General features: G+C 43.3%; 1 protein-coding gene across 3 annotated transcripts; it reads left to right on the forward strand.

Annotated features, from left to right (window-relative positions):
- Positions 1-270: 270 nt before the first annotated feature.
- RANGAP1 (Ran GTPase activating protein 1) lies at positions 271-21225 on the forward strand. Of its 3 annotated transcripts, none has more exons than XM_030459119.1 (16): positions 271-487; positions 2166-2304; positions 4126-4253; positions 5147-5206; positions 5846-6025; positions 8722-8856; positions 9946-10104; positions 10287-10400; positions 11936-12035; positions 12758-12842; positions 13251-13407; positions 13897-14010; positions 14361-14463; positions 15183-15271; positions 16965-17086; positions 20315-21225. In XM_030459119.1, exons 2-16 carry the CDS (start codon positions 2193-2195, stop codon positions 20382-20384), a joined length of 1728 nt encoding a protein of 575 aa, XP_030314979.1. In that variant the 5' UTR covers positions 271-487; positions 2166-2192; the 3' UTR covers positions 20385-21225. The 3 variants fall into 3 exon arrangements, with proteins under 3 accessions (XP_030314979.1, XP_030314971.1, XP_030314963.1); XM_030459111.1 differs by having other exon boundaries at positions 388-579; positions 20315-20493; XM_030459103.1 differs by having other exon boundaries at positions 388-540; positions 20315-20493.
- Positions 21226-21668: the final 443 nt, after the last annotated feature.

Here is a 21668-nt window from a genome sequence, read left to right on the forward strand (position 1 = left end):
ACAGCAGCCACTGTCACACGGTTCCTCACCCACACCACGGGGGAACCGGGCCCGTATCCGCCGTAGGCCCCGTCCAGGCCGCCTCCCCACCGCCTTACCCATGCAAGGCATGCCGGGTACTTCCCCCTCCTCCTCAGGACTACACGTCCCAGCGCGCCCCGCGGCCTCCGGCGCCGTGCGGGACCCGTAGCCCCGCCCACGAGAGGCGCAGCGCGACCGGCTGCGGCACGTTGCCCGTCCGTCAGCACCCGGCGCGGGTCGGAGGGGCGCCGCCCCTGTGACGTCACGCCGCGCAGCCAATCCTGGAGGGGAGAGAAAAACTGCCGGCTTTCAAATCCTCCGCCTCCCCTCCCCCCCCTCCCCCATCCTCACCGGCGGCGGCGGCGTGAGGGCTCGGGCCGGTGCCGCTACATCGCTCTCCGCCCCCCCCCACAACCCCTCCGCTGTCAGCGCCGGACGGCGGCGGCGGATCCCCCGCTCTGCGGAGGTGAGTGAAGGGGAGGTGAAGCGAAACGTCGGTGGCCGCGGGAGGAGGAGGAGGTAAAGGAGGAGTGGGGGTTGTTGCGGTGTGTGCGGAAGGTGAGGCGATCCCGCAGACCAGCGCACACGCGCAGCCGCCGCCGCCGCTGCCGCCGCCCTCCGGGTTCCTCGCGCGGGCGGCGGTAGGGAGAGGACGCCTCGCGGCGCTCCCACGCGCGGGAGCTGCGGGCACCCCCGTGGCGGAGGGTGGGGGCGAGGGGGTCACGTGGGCGGGGCCCGCCCGCGCGCGGGGCGGTGGCAGCAGCGGGGCCGCTGAGTGGGGCCGGTCCCGGCACCGGGGCTGTCGGGTCGGGGCAACGTGAGCAGGTGGCGGCGTGGCCGGCGCTCAGCGGGTTCCCCTGGGGGAGAAGAGGAGCCCAAGGCCCTCTCGGGAGGGGGGTGGGGGGTGTGTGTTCACACTCCCACCCCCACCCGGGGCCGGCTGGAGGGTAACCTTGGTCTGTCACCCAGCGCTCCCCGGGAGCCGGGTCCTGGGCCCTCCGCTGCTGGGAGAGCGGAGCGGGCGCCTTCCTCCTCTGGCTGTTGGTGTGGACAAAGTGTGGTGATATAAGCGTTTTGCTGAAGTAGCTTAACTTCTTTTGGCCGTCAGGAAGCGTTACAGCTTCATTCAGCCTCTCAGTAACGAGGAGGGCACTCCTCAGAGATTTCCAGTCGTTTTTTTGTTTTGTTTTTGCCTTGCGGAAGAGCTAGCGTTAAGGAGACCTCTGGTAGGTTGACAACTGGGCGTGGCTGACGTGTTTGCAACTAAAGATGCCTCTGGATGTGAGGAGGAATTCCTATGCTGAAATTAGTCTGCGTGTAAAGTGAAGAAACTAAAACGGAGTTTAAGAGCAAGAGAAGCAAAGGCAGCGAGTACATCCGTGGAGTAGAGCAGAGCATCATAGCAGAAAAGAATTGTTTTGTTTTGTTTTTAAAAACAAAACAAAACAAAACAAGCTGGGGTGGTGAGGTATTTAAAATTAAACTCCCCACCAATTAGAGGCCAGTTACTTCAAACAGGGACTGGTGTTCATTAAATAGGGGCATGCTGCTAGGCATGGCTGGCTGGTTAATGTGCATCTGTGTGGGACATCCAAAAGAACCCACAAACCCGGGACAGATTTTGGATGTGACACACATGATGTTTTCAGCAGCTCGTTGGGTCTAGAGCTGTGCTGACGAGGGCACTACTGGGGATATCCCTGAAAAGGAAAAACAGCTGCGTTCATCCCAGCTTGATTTGGAGACCAGGGAAAATGTGTAGTGTGTGTAACTAAAGGATGGCATATGGGGAGAGGAGAGTGGTGCATTTTAATTATAGAGGTGTTGTGCAAAGAGTCATGTCTTAATGTCCTTAATCTGTATCTTTAACTAATTGTTGTTTATGAAGTGTAAGAGCTATCAAACCCGAGGTCCTGGCAGTATGGGAAGAATCAACACCATCTGGCTGGCTGATTTTGGTGTATTAATCTGGTCTAATTGCCGTAAGTGGGCAATGGGGGAAGACACTAATGACACTGAAAACTCAATAGGCTATCTGAGGAACAGAAGAGACATTAGTGTTCAAATAAATGTGATTATTCATACAGATTATGAATTAAGCATCGTCAGTTGCTTTTTTGTTGACAGTTTCTTTTAATTGACAGCTCTTAACATCTGGAAAAGCAGGAAAAATGGCATCAGAAGACATCACTAAGCTTGCAGAGTCACTTGCCAAAACCAAAGTGGGTGGTGGACAGTTGAGCTTCAAAGGCCAGAGCCTTAAACTCAATACAGCTGAAGATGGTAAGAGAAAATACCTTGAAATTCTAAAATCTTGTGGCAAACCTCCTGCTAATCCTCCATGGCCAAGTTGTCATAATACCAGGTGTGGTGGAAGGGTCTTTCAGCTACAGCTGTTTCTGATGACAACATTTCTTTCTCTTTTACCGTACTCTGACCTGCTATGCTGGCAGTGCTACAGCTGGCAGAGTTGGATTTTGTCTCTCTGGTGTGTGATTTTTGTGTTCTTGATGTTCTCTCCAAGTGCTTTTGACAGTCACTGTGTTAGAAGTCAGTATTCCCTCTAAAAAGAGTAAGCAAGTGCATGACAGAAGAAGCAGATACTTCAAGGGCCTGCATGGAGGAATGGGCTGATATATTATTCTGCTTCAATAGGCCAGTTTCTTCCCAAATTCTGATCAGTTGGTTAGGCTCTCATTGGGCTTTTTCTCAGAATATCTCTCTTGATGGTGCATGTATGCTTCCCAATCAAAAATGTCTGCAGTGACTTCTAATATAGTAAATATCTGGACTATATATTCTTAGATTAGTGTTTTTGCTACATTTAAGAGAACATGTTCTTCAGAGAGGTTATTTGCTATAGTGTGTACTTTTTACTGATTTCAAAGATCATGCTTCTTTTTGTTTTTTTTTATATGCCATTTCAGTAGTGCAGTGATCTATGGGGAGAGGCTTTGGAGCTTGTGAACAATAGCAAGAGCCAGCAACAGGAAAGAGTCTGCAGCCTGCTCCTGTGTCTTGAGTTAAATCTAGAGTTAAATTACCCTACCCTGACATATTTGTTAAACAGGTATCTACTTTTGTCAGTCAGCAGGAACTTCTTCCCATTGTTGTGGCACCAATTTCCATTAACTTTTAGTTTAGTCCTTGCATCTTGGTAGGCACATGCACTCTAGCTCCTTGTGAAGAAGAGTCAGAGCTGTGAGGTTTGGGCTCTACCCCTTTGCTTTCAAGCTCCTTCTCAGAGGAGACTGGTGTGACTGGTTCCAGAGTTAGCCTCCAGCTGCAGAGAGGAGTTTGTACCCTCACTTCTGGTAGAGCTGGATTATTACAGCTTGAGTTGGAATACCTCTAAAGAGGGACCCTGCCTAAGTTTCAATTAATCCATCTTACCATTGTGTAAAATAATTTTGAATAATTATGCTGTTGTTTAAATCTTTTTTTTTCAATATTATTCCAGGTGGCAAAGTAGAAAGTTTAACAAAGGTTCAATCACAGGAGTTCAGATAAAGTTTAATTAAAACTATGGCCTTATCACTCTGGGGACTCATGTGAAGTCAAGTAGCTTATGTCAAGTAGTTTTCAGTTTGCCCAAATCTTAAACATTTATGCAATTAGTTTTAATATTCTTTGATCAATCTCTTAATCACAATATTCCTATGGTCAATCCATTTCTGCTTTCAACAGTCCCACCTTTTATTTAGCATACCTGCTAATATTTCATCAAAAGTTCTTGAAGCTTTTCAAGGTGTCCTATCAATGTTAATAATTACATATAAAATGTTAAAATGAGCCATGTACTAATGGCAGATGGAACTTAGGGGTAAGTAAGGAAACTTTTGCAAATAGGAGGATGGTGATCAGAGAACAGAACTAGAAATAAATTAGGAAAAGGCAGGGTGGGGAATGGAGAATGGAGAATGCTTTCTCTAGTGACCTGACATTTTAGCTCTGTTCTCCTTTGCTGCTTCAGGATTCTTTCAGATAACGTTCAGTTGTTTCCACTAAGGGTGGGGTTGACCAGGTGTTGTTGCATCAGTGTTGTTACTGTGGTACCTAAGATGATAGTTAAAAAGCCAGCTGGACTATCTGATATTTTTCCAGCTGAAGAAGTGATCAAGCAAATTGAAGAATTTGATGGCCTGGAAGCATTGCGCCTGGAAGGCAACACAGTGGGTGTGGAGGCAGCAAAAGTCATTGCCAAAGCCTTGGAGAAGAAATCGGAGCTCAAGGTGAGATCCTCAAGTGGGTGGTGGAGGAGGAGCTGAATACAGAAATACTAGAGACCTATCTATGCTCTTCCTGCAGTAGCCTGCCTTGAGTTAGCCCCAGAGTTTGCTTGGTGGTTCTTTTGGTAGAAAGAACAACTGTATGAAAATATGGCAGCACTTGGGTGTTTTGGGGTAGTGGGAACACAGTTCCTGCATTCCTTCATAACTGTTCTGGTTTGAAAACCTGGGAAGCTGTGAAGGAAGAGCCTCATTGCAGAGATAGCATGTGTAAACAAAGAACTTTGGCAACAAAACTTAAATTCTAGGAAAAAGCTGGGACATATCTTCTGAAGACTTAGTTTTCAGAGAATTCCTGAATAGGGAAGAAATAATGGAGGAAGTGCAGTGTTTTTCATGACCAAGCTGTGTTTCCCTGCTGTGCTGCTCTAGCTGAGTGTTAGAAGGACGCTGTGCTGCTAGAGGCACCTTCCTTTGCAGGAGAGGAGCATGTAACATTGATTCATGTTAATCACCCAAGTGTGGCTTTTCAAGCAAATCCAGATTATTGAGCTGCTACCTCTGTAAAATCTGCTTTCCTTATGTATCTCTGCGTTTCCTGCAGCTTTTTCCTGTGCCGATTTTCTCAGTATAAAAGAATGCCATCTTGAATGCAAGTGACAATACTTGTACAGTGATATTTACAATGTGTATTCTAGTGGCTTTATGTCCTTGCAGGGGAGGTAATTGCAATATTAGTTCTCATAGCTCTATAGTACAATCAAATGACAAGCCTGAGGGAAGGGAGACAACATTAAGCTGTCCCCAGTGGTGCAATGCAGATCGTATATATAGACCTCTGTACAACTGTTGTCCTAAATATTTTAATGGTTTTTATCTGTATGCTCTTAATTTAGAGGTGTCATTGGAGTGACATGTTCACAGGGAGGCTAAGGTCTGAGATCCCTCCTGCTTTGGTAAGTAAAAACTAGAACTGAGGCCACTGACTGATGTAACTTCTCACCTGTCATGCTTTTTGTGGCAGTATGCTTTTTAGCACAGAGCTGATCTTCATGCATTTCACACCAAGTGTCTCAGAATAGGTGAGTGATTCTATTTTTGCTCATTCTGTATGAGGTGGAGAAGAGATGATTAAAGGCCAGATGTAAGTCTGTGCTAGTGAAGGAGCTTGTCACTGGGGAAAACATCTTCAAATGATAACTAAACTTTCTGAATAAAAACATGGTTATTTCTTCCAGGAGCATTACAGAGCTCCCCTCCTTGAGTCCTGTGAGGCAAGAACATGAACTCAACAGAATGAAAACATTGTTTCTTTTAATAATGTAGAGGGAAAACTCACTTTGAAAAGTGTGGTTTTGACCTAAAGGAATGGGATATAACTTCTTGGTAACTGCCTTATGTTTATCTTTAGCTTAATTTAAACAACTTCTCCTCTGGCTTTAGCTGTAAAGATTTATTTCCCCAGGCAGCTTTGTCTTCAAAGTGGAATTTATCTGCAGTATTGCCAGCTCACCTAGCCACTGCAGAGATACTGTCACTAAAAGTCAATCCAATCCCTCCCTCCCACCCACCCACTGCCATCTGTTCCTTTACAGATCTCTCTGGGAGATGCACTCATCACTGCTGGAGCCCAGTTGGTGGAGCTGGACCTGAGTGACAATGCCTTTGGGCCAGACGGTGTGCGTGGATTCGAGGCACTTCTGAAAAGTCCCACATGCTACACCCTACAGGAACTCAAGCTCAATAACTGTGGCATGGGCATTGGTGGTGGGAAGGTAAGGGTTGTCTCGTTGGGAATGAAGTCAAGACCAGGACTTGGCTTCAGACCACCCTATGCAGAATCACAGAATGGTTGAAGGGTATCTTTGATTATGTAGTTCAACTCCCTTGCTCAAGGCAGCCAGATGAGGTTGCTCAGGGTTGTGTCTAGTCAGATTTTTAGTATTTCAAAGGGAGGAGACTTCACAGGCTCTCTGGATCATCTATCCCAGTGTTTAACAAGCCTCATAGTAAAGAGGGGGAAGGGAATTTGTGTTTCAAAGGATTTTTTTCTGCGTTGGTTTATGCACATGTGTCTAGCTCTGCCTTCTTTACAATAACTTCTCCCCTTGACCTTACTGTAGTATTCTGGCTGTTCTTACACTTGGTTAAGATCTCCTCCAGAGTCTTCTCCAGCCTAAATATTCCTAGTTCTGAGTTCCTTCCCAGTATGTTAAATTCTCCCATCCCTTCATCTTTCTTGAGACTATTTACTGACTCACCCTTGTATGTCCACATAGGAGCCCAGAACTGGGGACAGCATTGAGATGCATCTCTCAGGGCTGAGTAGAGAAGGATCTCTTCCCTTGGCCCACTGACAGTGTTTTTCCCAATGCAGCCCAGTATATTTTTTTTTCCTGCAAGTATGTACTTCTAACTCATAGTCGACTTCTCACTAGGATGTCCAAGTTCTTATCTGCCAAGCTATTTTGCCTCCATTTGACCCTCAACTTATACTGGTGCATAGGGTTATTTCTCCCCATTTGCAGGACTTTACATTTGCCTTTAAACATCTGCCTTTCTGGACAAGGGGATTGAATGCACCCTCAGTGAGTTTGCAGGTGATACCAAGTTGGGAGAAAGTGCTGGTCTGTCTGAGGGTAGTAAGGCTCTGCAGAGGGACCTGGACAGGCTGGATGAGTGGGCTGTGGCCAGTTGTATGAAGTTTATCAAGGCCAAATGCTGTGTCCTGCACTCTGGTCACAACAGTGCTTCAGGCTTGGGGAAGCTGGAAAGCTGTTGGAGGAAAAGGACCTGGGGTGTCGATTGATATCTGGCTGAACATGAGCCAACACTGTGCCTAGGTGGCCAAGAAGGCCAACAGCATCCTGCATTGTATCAGAAATGGTGTGGCCAGCAGGACTAGAAAAGTGATTGTTCCTCTGTATACTACACTGGTGAGTCCAAACCTCAAGTACTGTGTTCAGTTTTGAGCCCCTTATTACAAGAAGGATGTTGAGGTGCTGGAGTGAGTCCAGAGGAGGAAAACAAAGCTGATGAAGGGTCTGGAGAACAACTCTTATGAGGAGTGGCTGAGTCAGATGGGGTTGTTTGGCCTGGAGAAAAGAAGGCTGAGGGAAGACCTTATCAACATCTATAGTTGTAGCAAGGTGGGAGTTGGTCTTTTCTGCCTAGCAAAAAGTAATAGGATGAGAGGAGGTGGCCCCAAGTTGTGCTGAGGGAGGTTTAGATTGGACATGCGAATAAAATTCTTCACAGAAAGAGTTACCAAACACTGGAACAGGCTGCCCAAGGAGGTGGTTGAGTCATCATTCCTGGAGATGTATAAAAGGAATGTAAATGTGGTGCTTAGGGACATAGTTTAACACTGGACTTAGTACTGAGTTAGATTAATGGTGGGACTTGATGATCTAAAAAAGGTCTTTTCCAATCAGAATGATTCTATGATTCTGAGATTCTTGTTGACTCATTTCTCCAGTCTCAAGATCAGTTTCCTTTAGATGTTTTCATGGATATGTTTCTGAAATATGAAAAGCTCATCTGGTTTTCCAGCATAGGAAAAAAGTTCTAGCCTAAAAATCAGCATTCTTTGTCAAGAGAGCTAGTAGCCTTGGATTTGAGAGAGCATTATGACCAAGCCTAGCACTGAAATGGAAAACCAGGACTAAGTGTAGTTATAATTAAGACACTATGTTTGCCTGGCTTTAGGACTGGGTGTTCTTAATGTGGTCTCAAAAGTGGAATGTGTCACTCAGTGTGCAGTAAGCCAATCCACAGAGTCAAGGTACTTGCTTTAGTTCTGGAGCGGGGTGGTGATCCACAAAGTAAGCTCATTTTCCTGAAACACAGGGGCTACTTTTATACATAGAAACATGCAGAATTACTTAATCTCTAATTATATTCTCTCATTTGTGTACATGATGGTTAACTAGTTCTTCACTTCCATTTAAAGTGACAGTGCTTGAAAATTTCACCATGCATGTGCAAGGGGTCCTCTAGTGTATGGGTGGGTATTTTAGTATGCTAATAGTATGTTAACATACTGTTGATGTTAATACAGTGAGTCCAATTAGTCAGTGCTTTCTACCTAGTGCTCAAGGGTTTTGCCAAGATAAGTTGTGGGGAGTACTCCATTTCATCCCCTTCATCTGTCTTGAATGCCTGTGTCACAAGGACAGGCTGTTGACTTGTTTTTCTCTAATTCTTGCTGTGTTGGTGTTGTGTAATCTCTGTTCTTGTTCTACCTGCCTCTTCTCTTTCATGCAAGTATTTTTTTCCCAAATGTTTACTTACTTCACTTAATAACTGACATCATTAATGGGGTCTCTGTGTCTATTGTTTATCTTACTGAAGAAGGATGTACATTTTGGCAGTGAATTGAATATTTCTTGAAAGCTGAATATGCAAAACACATTTGGATTCCTTCAGAATGAGATGTGGAGATCATATAATCTCCTTGTTTCATCTCTAGATATTGGCAGCTGCTCTGAAAGAGTGTCACAGGAAATCAAGTGCCCAGGGCAAGCCTCTTGCTTTGAAAATATTTGTAGCTGGCAGAAACCGTCTGGAAAATGATGGTGCCACTGCCCTGGCTGAAGCTTTTGGGGTAAGTACCAATCCAGAGCTTCTTGACATCACATTGTGGCAAGGAGTACTTAAACAATAATGTCAAAGATAATGCACACAGGCCTTGGTCCAGCTTGGAGGCAGTGCTTCTTACTGCTGAAACTGGACTCTTCAACAAGTGCAATTAGAATTGATTGTTGAATGTTTATGTGATGCAAGCTTCTAAACACGTAACTAATTGCTGTGTAAAGTAGTTACTTGAGGGACAAATAGTAATCTCTTGAGTAGATTAGTAACAGTCCTCCTCTGCCTCCTCCCTGTGTGCTAATGGGGATTATCTGGCTCTGGGGCAGTTGTACCAGCTGACCTCTTGAGTGCTATTCTGCCTGGCTGTTCAATCATCTGGCAAAAGGAACCCAGTGTTTTTGCTGGGATCATCCCATGAGGGATGTTGTACCTGGCTTTCTCTATCTGTCACTGGCTATCTTGCACTTCTGTTATAGGAAGAGAATTCACCATGGTTGGAGCCACCGAGTTTTCTTTTTTTTTATTCTGATAAAAGCAGTTTATGAATTATAATACATATTTTCAGGTATATTAACAATGATATTTCAGGCTATAAGTTATTCTTTTTTATAAAGGCCTGTCTGGATGTGATTTTTGCTTTAACAGCAATCATGACAAAAATAAAGCTTCTTAGATCCTTGAGAGACTCATAGTTAAGTAATTCATAAAGAATTTAGACTGAATGGCACTACCAAAATAGAATTTTTTACCCTTTTACATGACATGCTGTTTAGCTCCTAAACAATGTTCATACTAATTTTCTAAAGAGCTTGCTTCTGCTGTCAAGGTGAACCTGTAGATCTTAATTTAAAACTGTATCTAGTGATGGTGCTTGATTTTTTTCAGGGTTGTGACTCTTTGAATTGGGGGTTTTGTGAGATTTGCCATAAGCCTACAATTTCACTTAGATTTGCTATATAATTTCTGGTTAATAGTTCTAGGTAGAAGAACTGATGAAATTTTTCATTGGAGGGGCAGAATTTTAAGCAAATCCTAAAAAATGAAGTACTATACTTTTGAGTTGAAGTATGTCAGCTTTTTTTAAATTTGCATCCTTTTCCAGATCATTGGGACTCTAGAAGAGGTGCATATGCCACAGAATGGAATTAACCATCCTGGTATCACAGCACTGGCCCAGGCCTTTGCTATCAACCCACTGCTTAAGGTTATAAACTTGAATGACAACACCTTCACAGAGAAAGGAGCTTTGGCCATGGCAGAGGTGAGGTGTAAGCAGTTGCTTTGGGTTTGTCTTCTGCCTCCCAGTCTTCTTGAATGTAAATTGCATTAGGAGCTCTGGGTTGAGCCACATGCTGTGCTGCAGTAGGAGAGATGATCTTCCAGGATTGATAGGACATTGGTTTATTTGCATGCCTGTACTTAGAAATTTGTGGTGTCTTGCAGACCCTGAAGGCGCTGCGGCAAGTTGAAGTGATCAACTTTGGAGACTGCCTGGTGCGTTCAAAGGGCGCTGTTGCTATTGCTGATGCTGTTAAAGAGGGGCTTCATAAATTAAAGGTATTGTCTTCCTGCTCTTTGGCTTTGAATCTTTTTGAAAATGCCTTCTTTTCTATTTCCTGGTTTTCTGTCCACCCTGCCATTACTGATTATTTTAAACTGGGGTTCGCTTCATTGCAGACTCTGTGCTCGCAACTCAAAAGCAGTAAAGCTGTATTGTGGATCAGTGGCATTGCCACATCCAACCAAGACTGTTCTATGTGGAGGTGTACCAGTGATTTGTGTAGACTCCACTTGATGTTTTTGAAGCTGTTGGTTCAGGTCAGCAAGTGCTATTTAAGAAATATGATAATGGAAGTATCTGATTTTAGAACCTCTCAGTGGGTCATGAGTGGGGAGTGAGATGTTCTTCATAAACATTTCTATCGTTTCAGAGTTCATACAGTTTATATTATGCCAGGGCATGTATCAAATGGCCAAATATTTTTAGGTCTTTGGCAGTACCACAGCCTCCTACATCAGTATTTGCACAGGACTTGCATTTGACAACATTCTAGACAGGCCTAAGTCAGTAATGTAAGTAGGACCTCTAGAAGCACCTCATGGGTCACAATTGCACTGGATGCTGAACACGTAGTTCCTAATCTAGCAAGCTCACAGTCAAAGACCAAGTTTCATCTAAGTGCTAATATTTACTTACCTACATGAACCCAATACAGAAAGCAGTAAGTGCTTTGTAATGTGAGATCCCTTGCTCAGGCTTCTGCTGGTTCTACTGGAACTTGTGTGAATTTCCCAGGAAAACAAGTAAGTGTTCTGATAGGGGTGTTGAGATGAACAGCTAGCAGTTAAATCCTTTTGTTTAAACCAGAATTGGTTAAGGGAGGGTAGCAGGAAGCAATTGTAGCTGATTCATTCTGTTCAAGGACTCCTTCCCTTTTTCTGTTAATATTAAATCTCTGTACTCAAGCAATCCTTTCCTGAGAAATGTGGAATGGTGGGGGATGGTACCTTGTTGTTAAATAACTTTACTCTTATTAGTCTGTCCACACTGTTTTTCTCCTGTGTTTGTCAGAAGTAGTGCACCTCATAATTTGTCTTTTGAAGGCCTTAACTTGAAACCTAAGTGTTCAAAAGCAGATGTGCAGTCCTTTCAGTATAGTAGCTACCCTTCTTCAGGGTAGCCACTTACTGGCCTGTGAATTCTGGAATGTTTTTGTGACCCTTGAGTAAGTGAAGGTCTCTGGTCATCTGATTGCTAAGGATGGTTGCTTAGCTGCTGCCTTTTAGGTGAGCAGTCAGAATAGTCTGGTATCTGTGGCTATTAATAAAAGTGGTTATCTTCAGTAGTGATGCTCGTAACAACATGTTTCAAAATTCCCCTTCTTAGGTATATAACATAGGAGTATGTGTCAGGTTTTATTTCTAATTAACAGTATGTGTTTTGTTTGGTTTTGGTGGTGTGGGTTTTTTTGTTTGTTTTTTTCTAAAAGCCTCTTCAAATTAGATTAATTCCAGAACACTTGTGCAGAAAGCTTATGGAGATGATGGATATTAACAGGAATTCTGCAAACCAATGTACTTTTGCTTCTTAGGAACTGAATTTGTCTTTCTGTGAGATCAAACGAGATGCTGCTCTGACTGTTGCTGAAGCTATTGAAGATAAGACAGAGTTGGAGAAGTTGGATCTCAATGGTATGTAAGTGCTAGATCAAAGAATTAGTCTGATCCCAATTAGAATCTACTAGGAAGAATGTTGAGGAAACTACATTATTTAGTCTTGCAGTTATTAGGATTTGCAAATGGTACTCTGAGAGTAGCTGAACTTAGATGACCTCAGGGCAGGAGGCAGTTATATCCTGCAAGTTTTCTTAAGCCATGAACTCAGTTAATTATTAAAGTTATGTAGTTTTGGTGCACCTTCTAAGGTGGGAATATTAAACTGATACCTACAACTCTTTTCAGTAAAACTTTTAAATTACTCAGGTATTTCAAACTTGCAGACAAAAACCTTTGTGCACATCTCTGCAGAAGAGTGGGAGAACTTGAGCCAGTGTTGTCTTTTGCTGTTCATACCTTGCATTACTGCGTTTCAGTGGTACTGTGTTGTCTGTCCTTGTTTTATAACTGCTGAGAACATGAGCTGTTTATGGAACTAGCAGCAAGTCTCTCAAAGACACTCTGAAAAATTAGGGGGCTTGTTTATCTCCAGCCATGGTGTAATGCTGCTGATTTATTTGACAATGGTTTGATTCTGATAACTGAAGGCTGCATTACTGCCTCTAAGGTGCTGTGCAGAAATGACTGATAACTGTTTAACTGGTGAAATGAGAGAGACAAGAATCTACAGCAAAATCCTCAAGAATAAACTTGCACCTGTTAAGTTGAATCCCTTTCCCTTTCTCCTATTAATCTAGGCAACTCTCTGGGAGAAGAGGGATGTGAGCAACTCCAGGAGATCCTTGAAGGCTTCAATATGGCAGCTGTGCTTGGATCTTTGAGGTAGGCATAGTTTCGTAATTTAAATCAGACATTTCCTTACAATTTTCATCAACTCTTTGATTCACTTGTCTGTTTTAAAGGAACAACTGTAACACTGCTGGTGCATGTTGGTCTGAGTATGTGGTGTGGAGCACCATCAGGGGATTGCATTAGCAGGACTAAGCCTTGTTTTGTTTTCATTATTGGGCTTGCCTTTGTTACTGATTGCATTAATTTCTCTTTGCTTGCCATTGTCAACTAAAAAAAGCACTCAAGTGTCCCCTTAATATTTATAGATGCAGATGTACTTTTTGCAGAAAGACTTTGGGGGGGGGAGACTGCTTTTTTATTCTTGAAAGCAGTGTTCTGAGTTCCAATGTACAGGAATTGCAAATGTCTAATTAATGTAACATGTAACGTGAACTCTAGTGATGATGAAGGGGAAGAGGAGGATGATGAAGAGGAAGAAGAGGAGGATGAAGATGAAGAGGAGGAAGAAGAGGAGGAGGAACAGCAGCAACAGCTGAAGGAGAGAGGACAGGGAGAACAGGAGTCACTAACTCCTAAGAACATAATTGATTCACAGGTAAGCTTCCTTCCAGATGCATTCTTATCTCCTAAGATGGAGGGGGTAGTAAAGGTGGAAACAAAATCTGGAGCGAGTCTGAACTTAGAGTGCTGGCAGGAGTTCACATTCTTGCCTGGGCTGGCACTATAATAGCAGTCAGGGAGATAACCTGCAGGAAATAAAGAAAATAGATGACTTGGAAACACATTTTGTTAAAGTGTGTATGTGGACACATGTATGGGAGGAATGCTGAGTAGTGATTGTAACAAACACTGGTAGAAAAAGTCTTCCCGTGTCCTGAAAATGGTGGGAACCTTGTTCGTGCAATACCATGCAGTTGTGCCAGTGTATTCTGGCTTACTCCAGCTCTGGGCTCATTCCAGCCTCAGTTTTCCAATAAGGCATAACCTGCCATGCCTGTGTCCTCGTCTGTCCTGTGTGCCTTTGCTGCTCTACCAATTTATTTACTTCCAAGAGTGAACTTAAAATGGATTCTGCCTGTTCCAGGATTCAACTCCAGTGCCATCTCCTCCTGTGGATGTTGCCACATTCCTTGCTTTTCCATCACCAGAGAAGCTGCTGCGACTAGGGCCAAAATGCTCTGTGCTGATAGCTCAGCAGGTAGGTGAGCCTGTGGTCTTCCCTCTCTCAATCATTTAATCTCCAGAGGTGATAACTTTCTTTCAAGACCTGGATTTGCATCTCCCCAGTGATCCCAAAGAACCTTATGGAAGCAAGTGAGGCAGTTAATGTTTATAGTGCCAGCAGAGCTTCTACAGTGACTTTGTTTCATAGTGCTGCTTATGCCTGTTATATGGTCAAGGCAAAAGTTGTGTTCAGTCAGACAAAGGCTGTAATTCTTGTTATAGCCCTAGTAGAGACCAATCTTCTGTAGGTGGCGAGCATTGAGCCAAATGGTCCCTGATGTTTTGGGTTTTTATAGGTTTGTTTTGGTTTTTTCCCTCTTTCAGACAGATACATCTGATGTAGAAAAAGTGGTCACAACACTCCTAAGGATATCTTCAGTCTTCAAAGATGAAGCTCCAGTGAAAACAGCAGTTCATGAAACAACAGGTGACTGGGTGTTTCTTCACTGGATGGTGTGATCTGCTTCAGCCTGTCAAGGACAGGAGTGGGATGCAGTGGAGTGCCTGGTGTGCCAGGCCTGTGTCTCTGGCAGCAGGAAACCCCAGATAACAAAGTATCAAACTGTGCCTTGCTGTTGTGTGGAGTGAAAGCAAAGATTCATTCTCAACTTAGCTTGGCTTGTCCTCCCAGACCTGTTGGTCCTGAGGGAGTGCAGTAAATGTTTGAACAAATTTTCTCATTGTGTTCTCATTACTTTTGGTTTCAAATGAAAGGTGAATTCTTGCCTTTAAAATTTTAAGGCTCTAACTCTTGCTGTTCTACTTCATCTTATATTTAGATGTATGTAGGCACGTATCATGCATGTCAAAATGCATTGAGTAGCACATTTTGTAACGCATAGGACTGAATTAAAATTGCATCTTAAGCTTGGCAGTATGGGAATTTGAGGGTTTTTTTCTGGTTTTGTTTGGGTTTTTTTTTCTTCCTTTGTATCAGGCCTTGCTTAATTAACAACTGGGTTTTATCTGTCTTAATATTTCAGAGCTTATACCTAGACCCTACAGAGACAACTGGAATCTTAGCAGATAGTTCCTCCCAAAACTCCTTTAACAGATGTTATTCCCTGTGAATCCTGTGTGATCAACCATCATCTTCAAATCTGTAGCAGCACACCTTTTTAATATGATGCATTTATTTCTCTTTAGATGCTTTGATGAGAAAAGCCTTCACCTCTCCCACGTTTAATTCAGATGAATTCATCACAAGCCTCTTGATCCACATGGGACTGCTTAAGGTAAAGAAGCAGGAAAGAGTTAAGTAATGGTCTGTTTAAGCTGTGGAAGACCAGACTTGGCTGGGTTTTGGGTAATTAGGTTGCCATGGAAGCAGCTGGGTGCCTGTGCATGCCTGATGCCCAGGGACAATGGGAGTCTGCAGGTCCAGCAGAAACAGCAAATTGCAAGGTTGCATTAGAATGAAGGAGGTGTCAGCTCTTCATAATTCTTCTGCTTAATGTGCTTTGCATTCTCACTCATCCCTTGAAGGTAGGGAGGGTCAGATAAAAAAATAGTGCTGCTGCTGGACTGTGATGTCTATAAAAAGCCATGTCCTGGAGTCTAGTCTTAAATATTATTAGTTAATGTGGTTCTTTAGGATATTTCTTAGTATAGTGGCTCCAAAACACTTATCCAGCTGCTCATGCTAGGTAAGTAGCATTCAACATCATGCTTTGGAGTATCTTAGCCAATTACTGGAGTCAAATATGTTGTTACATGGCATAAATTTTCTCACCAGAAAACATGGGCAGTGAGTAGGAAACCTGCAAATTGCAGGTTTACCTATAGCTTTACTTTTAGTGAGATGATGGGAAGAGATTCTGACTGCAAAGTTAAGGAGCACTTTTGCCTATCTGTGCTACAACACTCTCACTCCCTTAATACGTAGAATTGGAAAATGGAAGCTCTGACCAAGACAAATCTAAGCCACAGAACACCTGTAATCTGTTATAACAGCCTGCTCTTAATTAGATTTATTGTTTTCCTTTTTTTCTTTTGCTGGTAATATCCAACTTAGAATACAGACAAAGCACAAGCCTGTGCTCCAGAAGTGATTTCAGACCAGAAAGGGACATGGAAAATGAGGATGAGCCAGAGGATTGATTGTCTTTGATATAGAGGACTGTTGAGGAATTACATGTAGATGGAGGAGGGAGCAGCTTCCAAGCTTCCTTTTTTTCTTTTTTTTCAGGCAGATAACAGACAGATAACAGACAGATGTTCTTAGTATCATGAAATACAAGGTCATACTTCTATGAACACAGATCCTGCCTGCAGAGTGAAGGGCTTTAGTTGGGATGGCAGTGAACAAATGAATGAAAATAACATGAGAGCTGGGACATGTAGGTTAGCAGTACATTAGAAGCAATAATAACTTATGTATCATGTAGTCAGGGAAATGATTATGAGCTTTATCTTGTACATAATTATGAGAGCAGTTCTGGGAATACTGCATCAAGTCCTGGAGGAAACCTGCTGCAGAACTGGAGATGGTATAAAAAAGGAGCTACAGAATAATGCAAGGAAAAATGTGTAATTAAAGCAACTGAATTCTTTATGAATCAAAGGCAGGTGGAATTCTTTGGGAGGACACTTTGACCTAGGGTCTCTGAGAAGATTTGTCTGTTTCATTTGCAGGTTCATTACTTCCCTTTCCTTGTTGCTATTTTCAATAACTAAGCTCTAACTGGTAACTCATAAGTACTAGAATGTCCTCAGTGCTGCTGTATTTCAGGTGCTGGTTCTGGGAGGCTGTGGAGTTGGCTACCTTTGTCTTGAGGAGCATTGCACTTAATCTAGTGAGCAGCTTTATCTTCTGCAGTGTACAGCAGCACTTTATTCAGTAGAGAATTCATTGCCTTTGTGAACTACACTGGATTATATAAAATAGTGATTGTCTGTCTGATTTCCATCTTTTTGTTGTTTTTTCAGAGTGAAGAGAAGGTCAAAGCTGTCCCAAGCCTTTATGGTATTCTTATGACGTTGAACTATATGGTCCAGCAGGATTATTTCCCCAAATCCCTGGCCCCAGTTCTCTCAGCTTTTGTTACAAAGTGAGTATTGTACTTGCCATGCAGTCTTCTCCATGGGAGTTAGTGAAACTGTTTGGGGGCCAATAGCTACATGCAAGCTGTTAAATTAAAGCCCACTAAATATCTGCTCCAAAATTAAGGATTAATGGTTTAATGTGCATCTGCTTTTATCTTGCTTACTCCAGAATGCAAGGTTTAGAGTAAAAAAAAGAATCAAATCTTGATCCTAAAAAAAAAAAATAAAAAATAGTGGAAACTTTGCTTTGTAACCAGCTGGCTCTGAAGCAGAAGCTGCTTATGCCAGTCACAGAAAAGGTGTTTTGAGCTTAAGAAACCTGCTGGGTTTCTAACCACTGATGAGGGAAACATGGGATCAAACTGCACCCTCCAAATCATCCTTCTGAGTATAAGGGTCAGCAGGGCTCTATCTGACTTGTCATGCTGTGTAACACTGAACACCAGCAGATCAAAACAATGTAAAACACAGAGACTAATCTTTTTCCTAAATGAAACTGTTCCTGCTGTGACAGCAACAAGGCTAGATATAGAATCAACCCCTGTCTCTACCCACTTTAGTTTCTTTAATGTCTTAAGGCATAGTGAATGCAATAGCTGTGGAAGCCATATATCTTTTTTGGGTTAAATCAGTGTAAACTTCAGCATTGCTGTGACTTATTAAAAAGCACACCAAATACTAGAGCCCTCAACAGCAGAAGGATTAACTGTTCCTCTTCAGCAGTGAAGAGGAGAAACAGTCCAAAACTCGCTCTAGGCAAAACCAGCAGAGGGCTGAAATCTGTTTAGAGCTTGGTGGCTGTTTGGCTCAGCATGGAACCACAAGCCAAGGGTGAGAACAGCTTTTTAACCAGTCCCAGAATGAGGCTTAACCCTCCCTGATTTTCATGGTGTGGGGAATATGCCAGCTATGTCTTGCTGATGGAAGGCAGAGGCATTAAATACTTGTGATCAGTATAAATGTAGGCAAGAGGGATGCAGTCAGATACTGGTACTCAGTCTTTCCTTAGCTGTACTGGAATGAGGAGCAGGCCAGTTGAGATAGGGGAGAGGAATTTTTCCAAGCCTTGGTGTGCCTGAAGCTGTGTCAAAGCTGAAGTGTAGCAGTGGAGTATGTGCAGCAACCAGCCATGCTGAGGTCAGTTTTGGAAAATAAAACTATTCAACCAGCTTGTTTAGACACGTGCAAATGGTAACTTTGAGGCCCTTCTGGTGGAACAGTTTTGTCTCTTCTCTTCAGCTTGAACAGAACAAGAATTGTGTAGTTACAAGTCAATGCTTTACTAACTGAACAAATATACCTCCAACTCAGTTGTTACAGGTTTGAACAAGAAGTATCAGGACTTGACATGTGAAGTTGTTCAGCCAGATCACCATATTTCTCCTGTTCCTTAATCTGCTGCCTGTGCTCTTGTTTGTTGATCTAATAGTTATGTATAGCATAAGGAGCCAATACCAGCCCTAAAACAAAACAATGAAGAAAATTGTCTTACTTCTTCATGAGGCACTAATTAGGCAAAGACCCAGCTTGATCAAAACAAGTACCACTTAATGTCTATCAGCCCCAGCCCTCCAAAGAAGATTTAAATCACTTGAAGCAGGGAATACAGAAAAGGAGACTTTGGTTCAGTGCATTTGACCCTTGTAATTGCTTATGTCAGATTCCAGTGCCCAGAGTAGCCCTGTAACTCAACTTGACATGTTTTTCTAAACAAATTTTCTCACAACAGACACTTGTTCCCCTTTCCCTGTGTGCCCGTATGAGCCTCTCCCAGGCTCCAGGCCTGCAAAATACCAATAAATGTTTTTAATCTGTAGATGGTGCTGTATGTGACAAAACAAGAGCAAAATTCTGGTCTTAATTGAGAACAAAAAAATTTCACTGAGTCCATAGTGAGCATTTTACTATGAGCAGAAGAGGTGAGAGTGTCTTTCTAAGAAAGATCATTCAGAGGTCCTGTAAAAGTTGAGTGGGAGCTCTCACATTAGAAGGCAGCTCTGTCTGCCTGCCTTTGGTATGTAAGGGTGCTAATTCCAAGCCTGTAGTGTCCCCAGTGCTGTGACTTTCTTGGACCTGAAGCTTTCTGTGGTTTGCAAACCCCTCTGTTGCAAGGTGTGCTCCTGTCACAGAACTTGTGTCCTGTGTACCATAATGAGGCCAATGCCATATATACAAGCAATATACCTTTGTGTTTTATACATACATGTATTTCCTAAAATGCTTTCCCCTGAGGAACAAGAACAGTTTAGTAAATTGTCTGGAGAGAGCAAGAGCAGTTCAAGAACCACAAAGTCCAGTTAAAACAGCTTCTCAACCCACAGCCCTTGTCTTTGCTTGGAATTCCTTCAAAACAAAATCTCATCCTCACCTTAACTCAAACCACTGACTGGTAACCTTGTAACCTGCAGAGCTCACTTGAGCTCTGTTTCTCCAACAGCTCTACTTGTCAAGCCCACCAGTCCTTCACTTGCAGCAAACTGGTATGCATTTTTGGATTGTTGTCCAGGTTTTTTTCCTTGAGGATTGCATTTAGCTCCTTAGGGCTTCTAGAGCTGTGATGTTCTTGTGGCTCTTTAGGCTAGAGCTCTGCTACCTTTGGCTGCAAGGGGCTCACCTCTGCAGTATTCATTCTGCTCAATTTTTTGTGAGAGCTTGTGGTGATGTGGGTAGTGTTCTGTATTCAAAAATAATAAAATAAAATTTTGAGCACAGACTTGCAAGCAGCAACCATCTTACTCTGCTGCTGTTGGGCCGTGTTTTATTTTGTCAGACACAAGAGGGTGCTGTGAATCCACATGCTTTTCCATGGCTCTTTAGAATGAATGTGGGTAGCTGCCTGCTCCCTTCTGACTTGCTGGAGGTAGTGGTGGTTTGGGTTTTTTGTGAGGGCTTTTGGTGGGTGTTTTGGTTTTTTTGTTGTTTTTGTTTTGTTTTGGTTTTTTGCTACTCTTTGCTGTTGGATTGTATCACATCGCTGGCCTCTTCCAACAGCCTGTAGCACAGAGAGGGATGATGCTTAATGTTAGAGGAGACACAGTGTTAGGGGGCTGAGGGAGCTTGCTGTGATCAGGGTAGGCAGTTCAGATTCTCTCATTCTAAACATGGGGAGCTTGCCAGACAAAATCAACCTGCTCATTGCATGCAAGCCCAAGATGTTTGAGAATATAGTGTTTATTTGCTGGTTTGAAGTCAGATACAAAACAGTTCTTAAATTTAGCATTTTCTTTCCACAGGCCAAACCGTGCTCTCGACTCCTGCTCATTTGCTCGCCACATGCTCCTGCAAACCCTCCACCAGCTGTAAAAGATGAGATGTGCTGCTGTGCCCTTCCCTCTTCATAGAACTGTCATCAGCAAAGATCTTGGAGAGGCATTGTGGGAGAGGATCCCAGAGCTCATACAGACATGCTGTCCTTCTGTCTTTTTCTTTTTTTTTTTCTTTTTTTTTTTTTCCCCTGTGGGAGATCTGTTCCTTCTGCTTTCATAAACTTAGAAAATTCCTGCTGATTTTTTTTTTTTTTTTTTTTTTTTACTACTCATGAAGTGACTCCCTGGTCTGCAAGGCAGGTGTTTATGCTAGAATAAATCAGTGCTGCTCTGAACTCTGCGTGAATTGAAGAGTCCTCCACTTTGGTCACACTGGCAAGAGTGTGCCAAGATTAACACAGTGCCCAGAGAAGCTCTCATCAGGATCCAACCCATTTGTGCATTTTATTTTATCTTATTGAACTGTGACTCCTGCCTGATAGCATTTGGCACTCTGCAGGAGGGAGGCTACGCTGCTGCTGCTGCCACCCCTGTTTCTCCAGGCCAGGGGAGTGCTTGACCCCCTTCTGCTGCTGCTGGGTCAGAGGGGTGAGATGTGCTCCTCTTTGTTTCTTCTTTCAAGTCTCTTTGTGGAAGGCAGTGCGTAACTAATTTGTATATTAATGTACTACTCTCCTGCTGCTGTGGCTTGGAATATCTGTGTAGCGTGGCTGACCCTGGTGGCCATTGCCTAAGGGAGCAAGCATATTTTAATTTTTTTTTTTTTCCCTTGCCTGTGGTGTTCCCTCTTCCAGCCCTTTCCCTGTCCCTGTTCTTTTTCTTCCTAATTAAATAAGCTTGGTTTGGAACTTAATACAATCCATGAAATCCCTGTGGAATATGTGTTCCTTTTCTTCTCCTTTTAACTCGACACTGAGACTGTGTGTGCTGCTCACGTGTTGAAAAGCTGAGCAGGGGTAAGAGCACAAAGAAGTAGGGCTGTGCAGATGATTTTTTGGATAGGGCTGTTTTTTTCTTCTGCTAAAGAAATAGCAGCAGGTATCCCTAAATCTCTGTGGGGATGATTGTCCACGTGCCTACACGTGTTTGTGGGATCTGTCTGTACCACTCCTGAGCTTACAGGCTGGCCCTTCTCCCTCTTCTTTCAAGAAAATCATCACATCTTTTTAGGTGGCAAAGAGTTGTCCCTTCCCTCTCTATTTAGGATAGAGGATACTTCACCCTCTCTTACCTGACCTTGCAGTGGACTTGCAGTCCTCTTTTGTTGCATTTTGTGGACTTCTCTAGGGAGAAGTCAGGGAAATGGAGTTGGCTGTCCCCT

Source organism: Calypte anna, chromosome 1 (genome assembly GCF_003957555.1).
Source record: "Calypte anna isolate BGI_N300 chromosome 1, bCalAnn1_v1.p, whole genome shotgun sequence".
Classification (NCBI taxonomy): domain Eukaryota; kingdom Metazoa; phylum Chordata; class Aves; order Apodiformes; family Trochilidae; genus Calypte; species Calypte anna.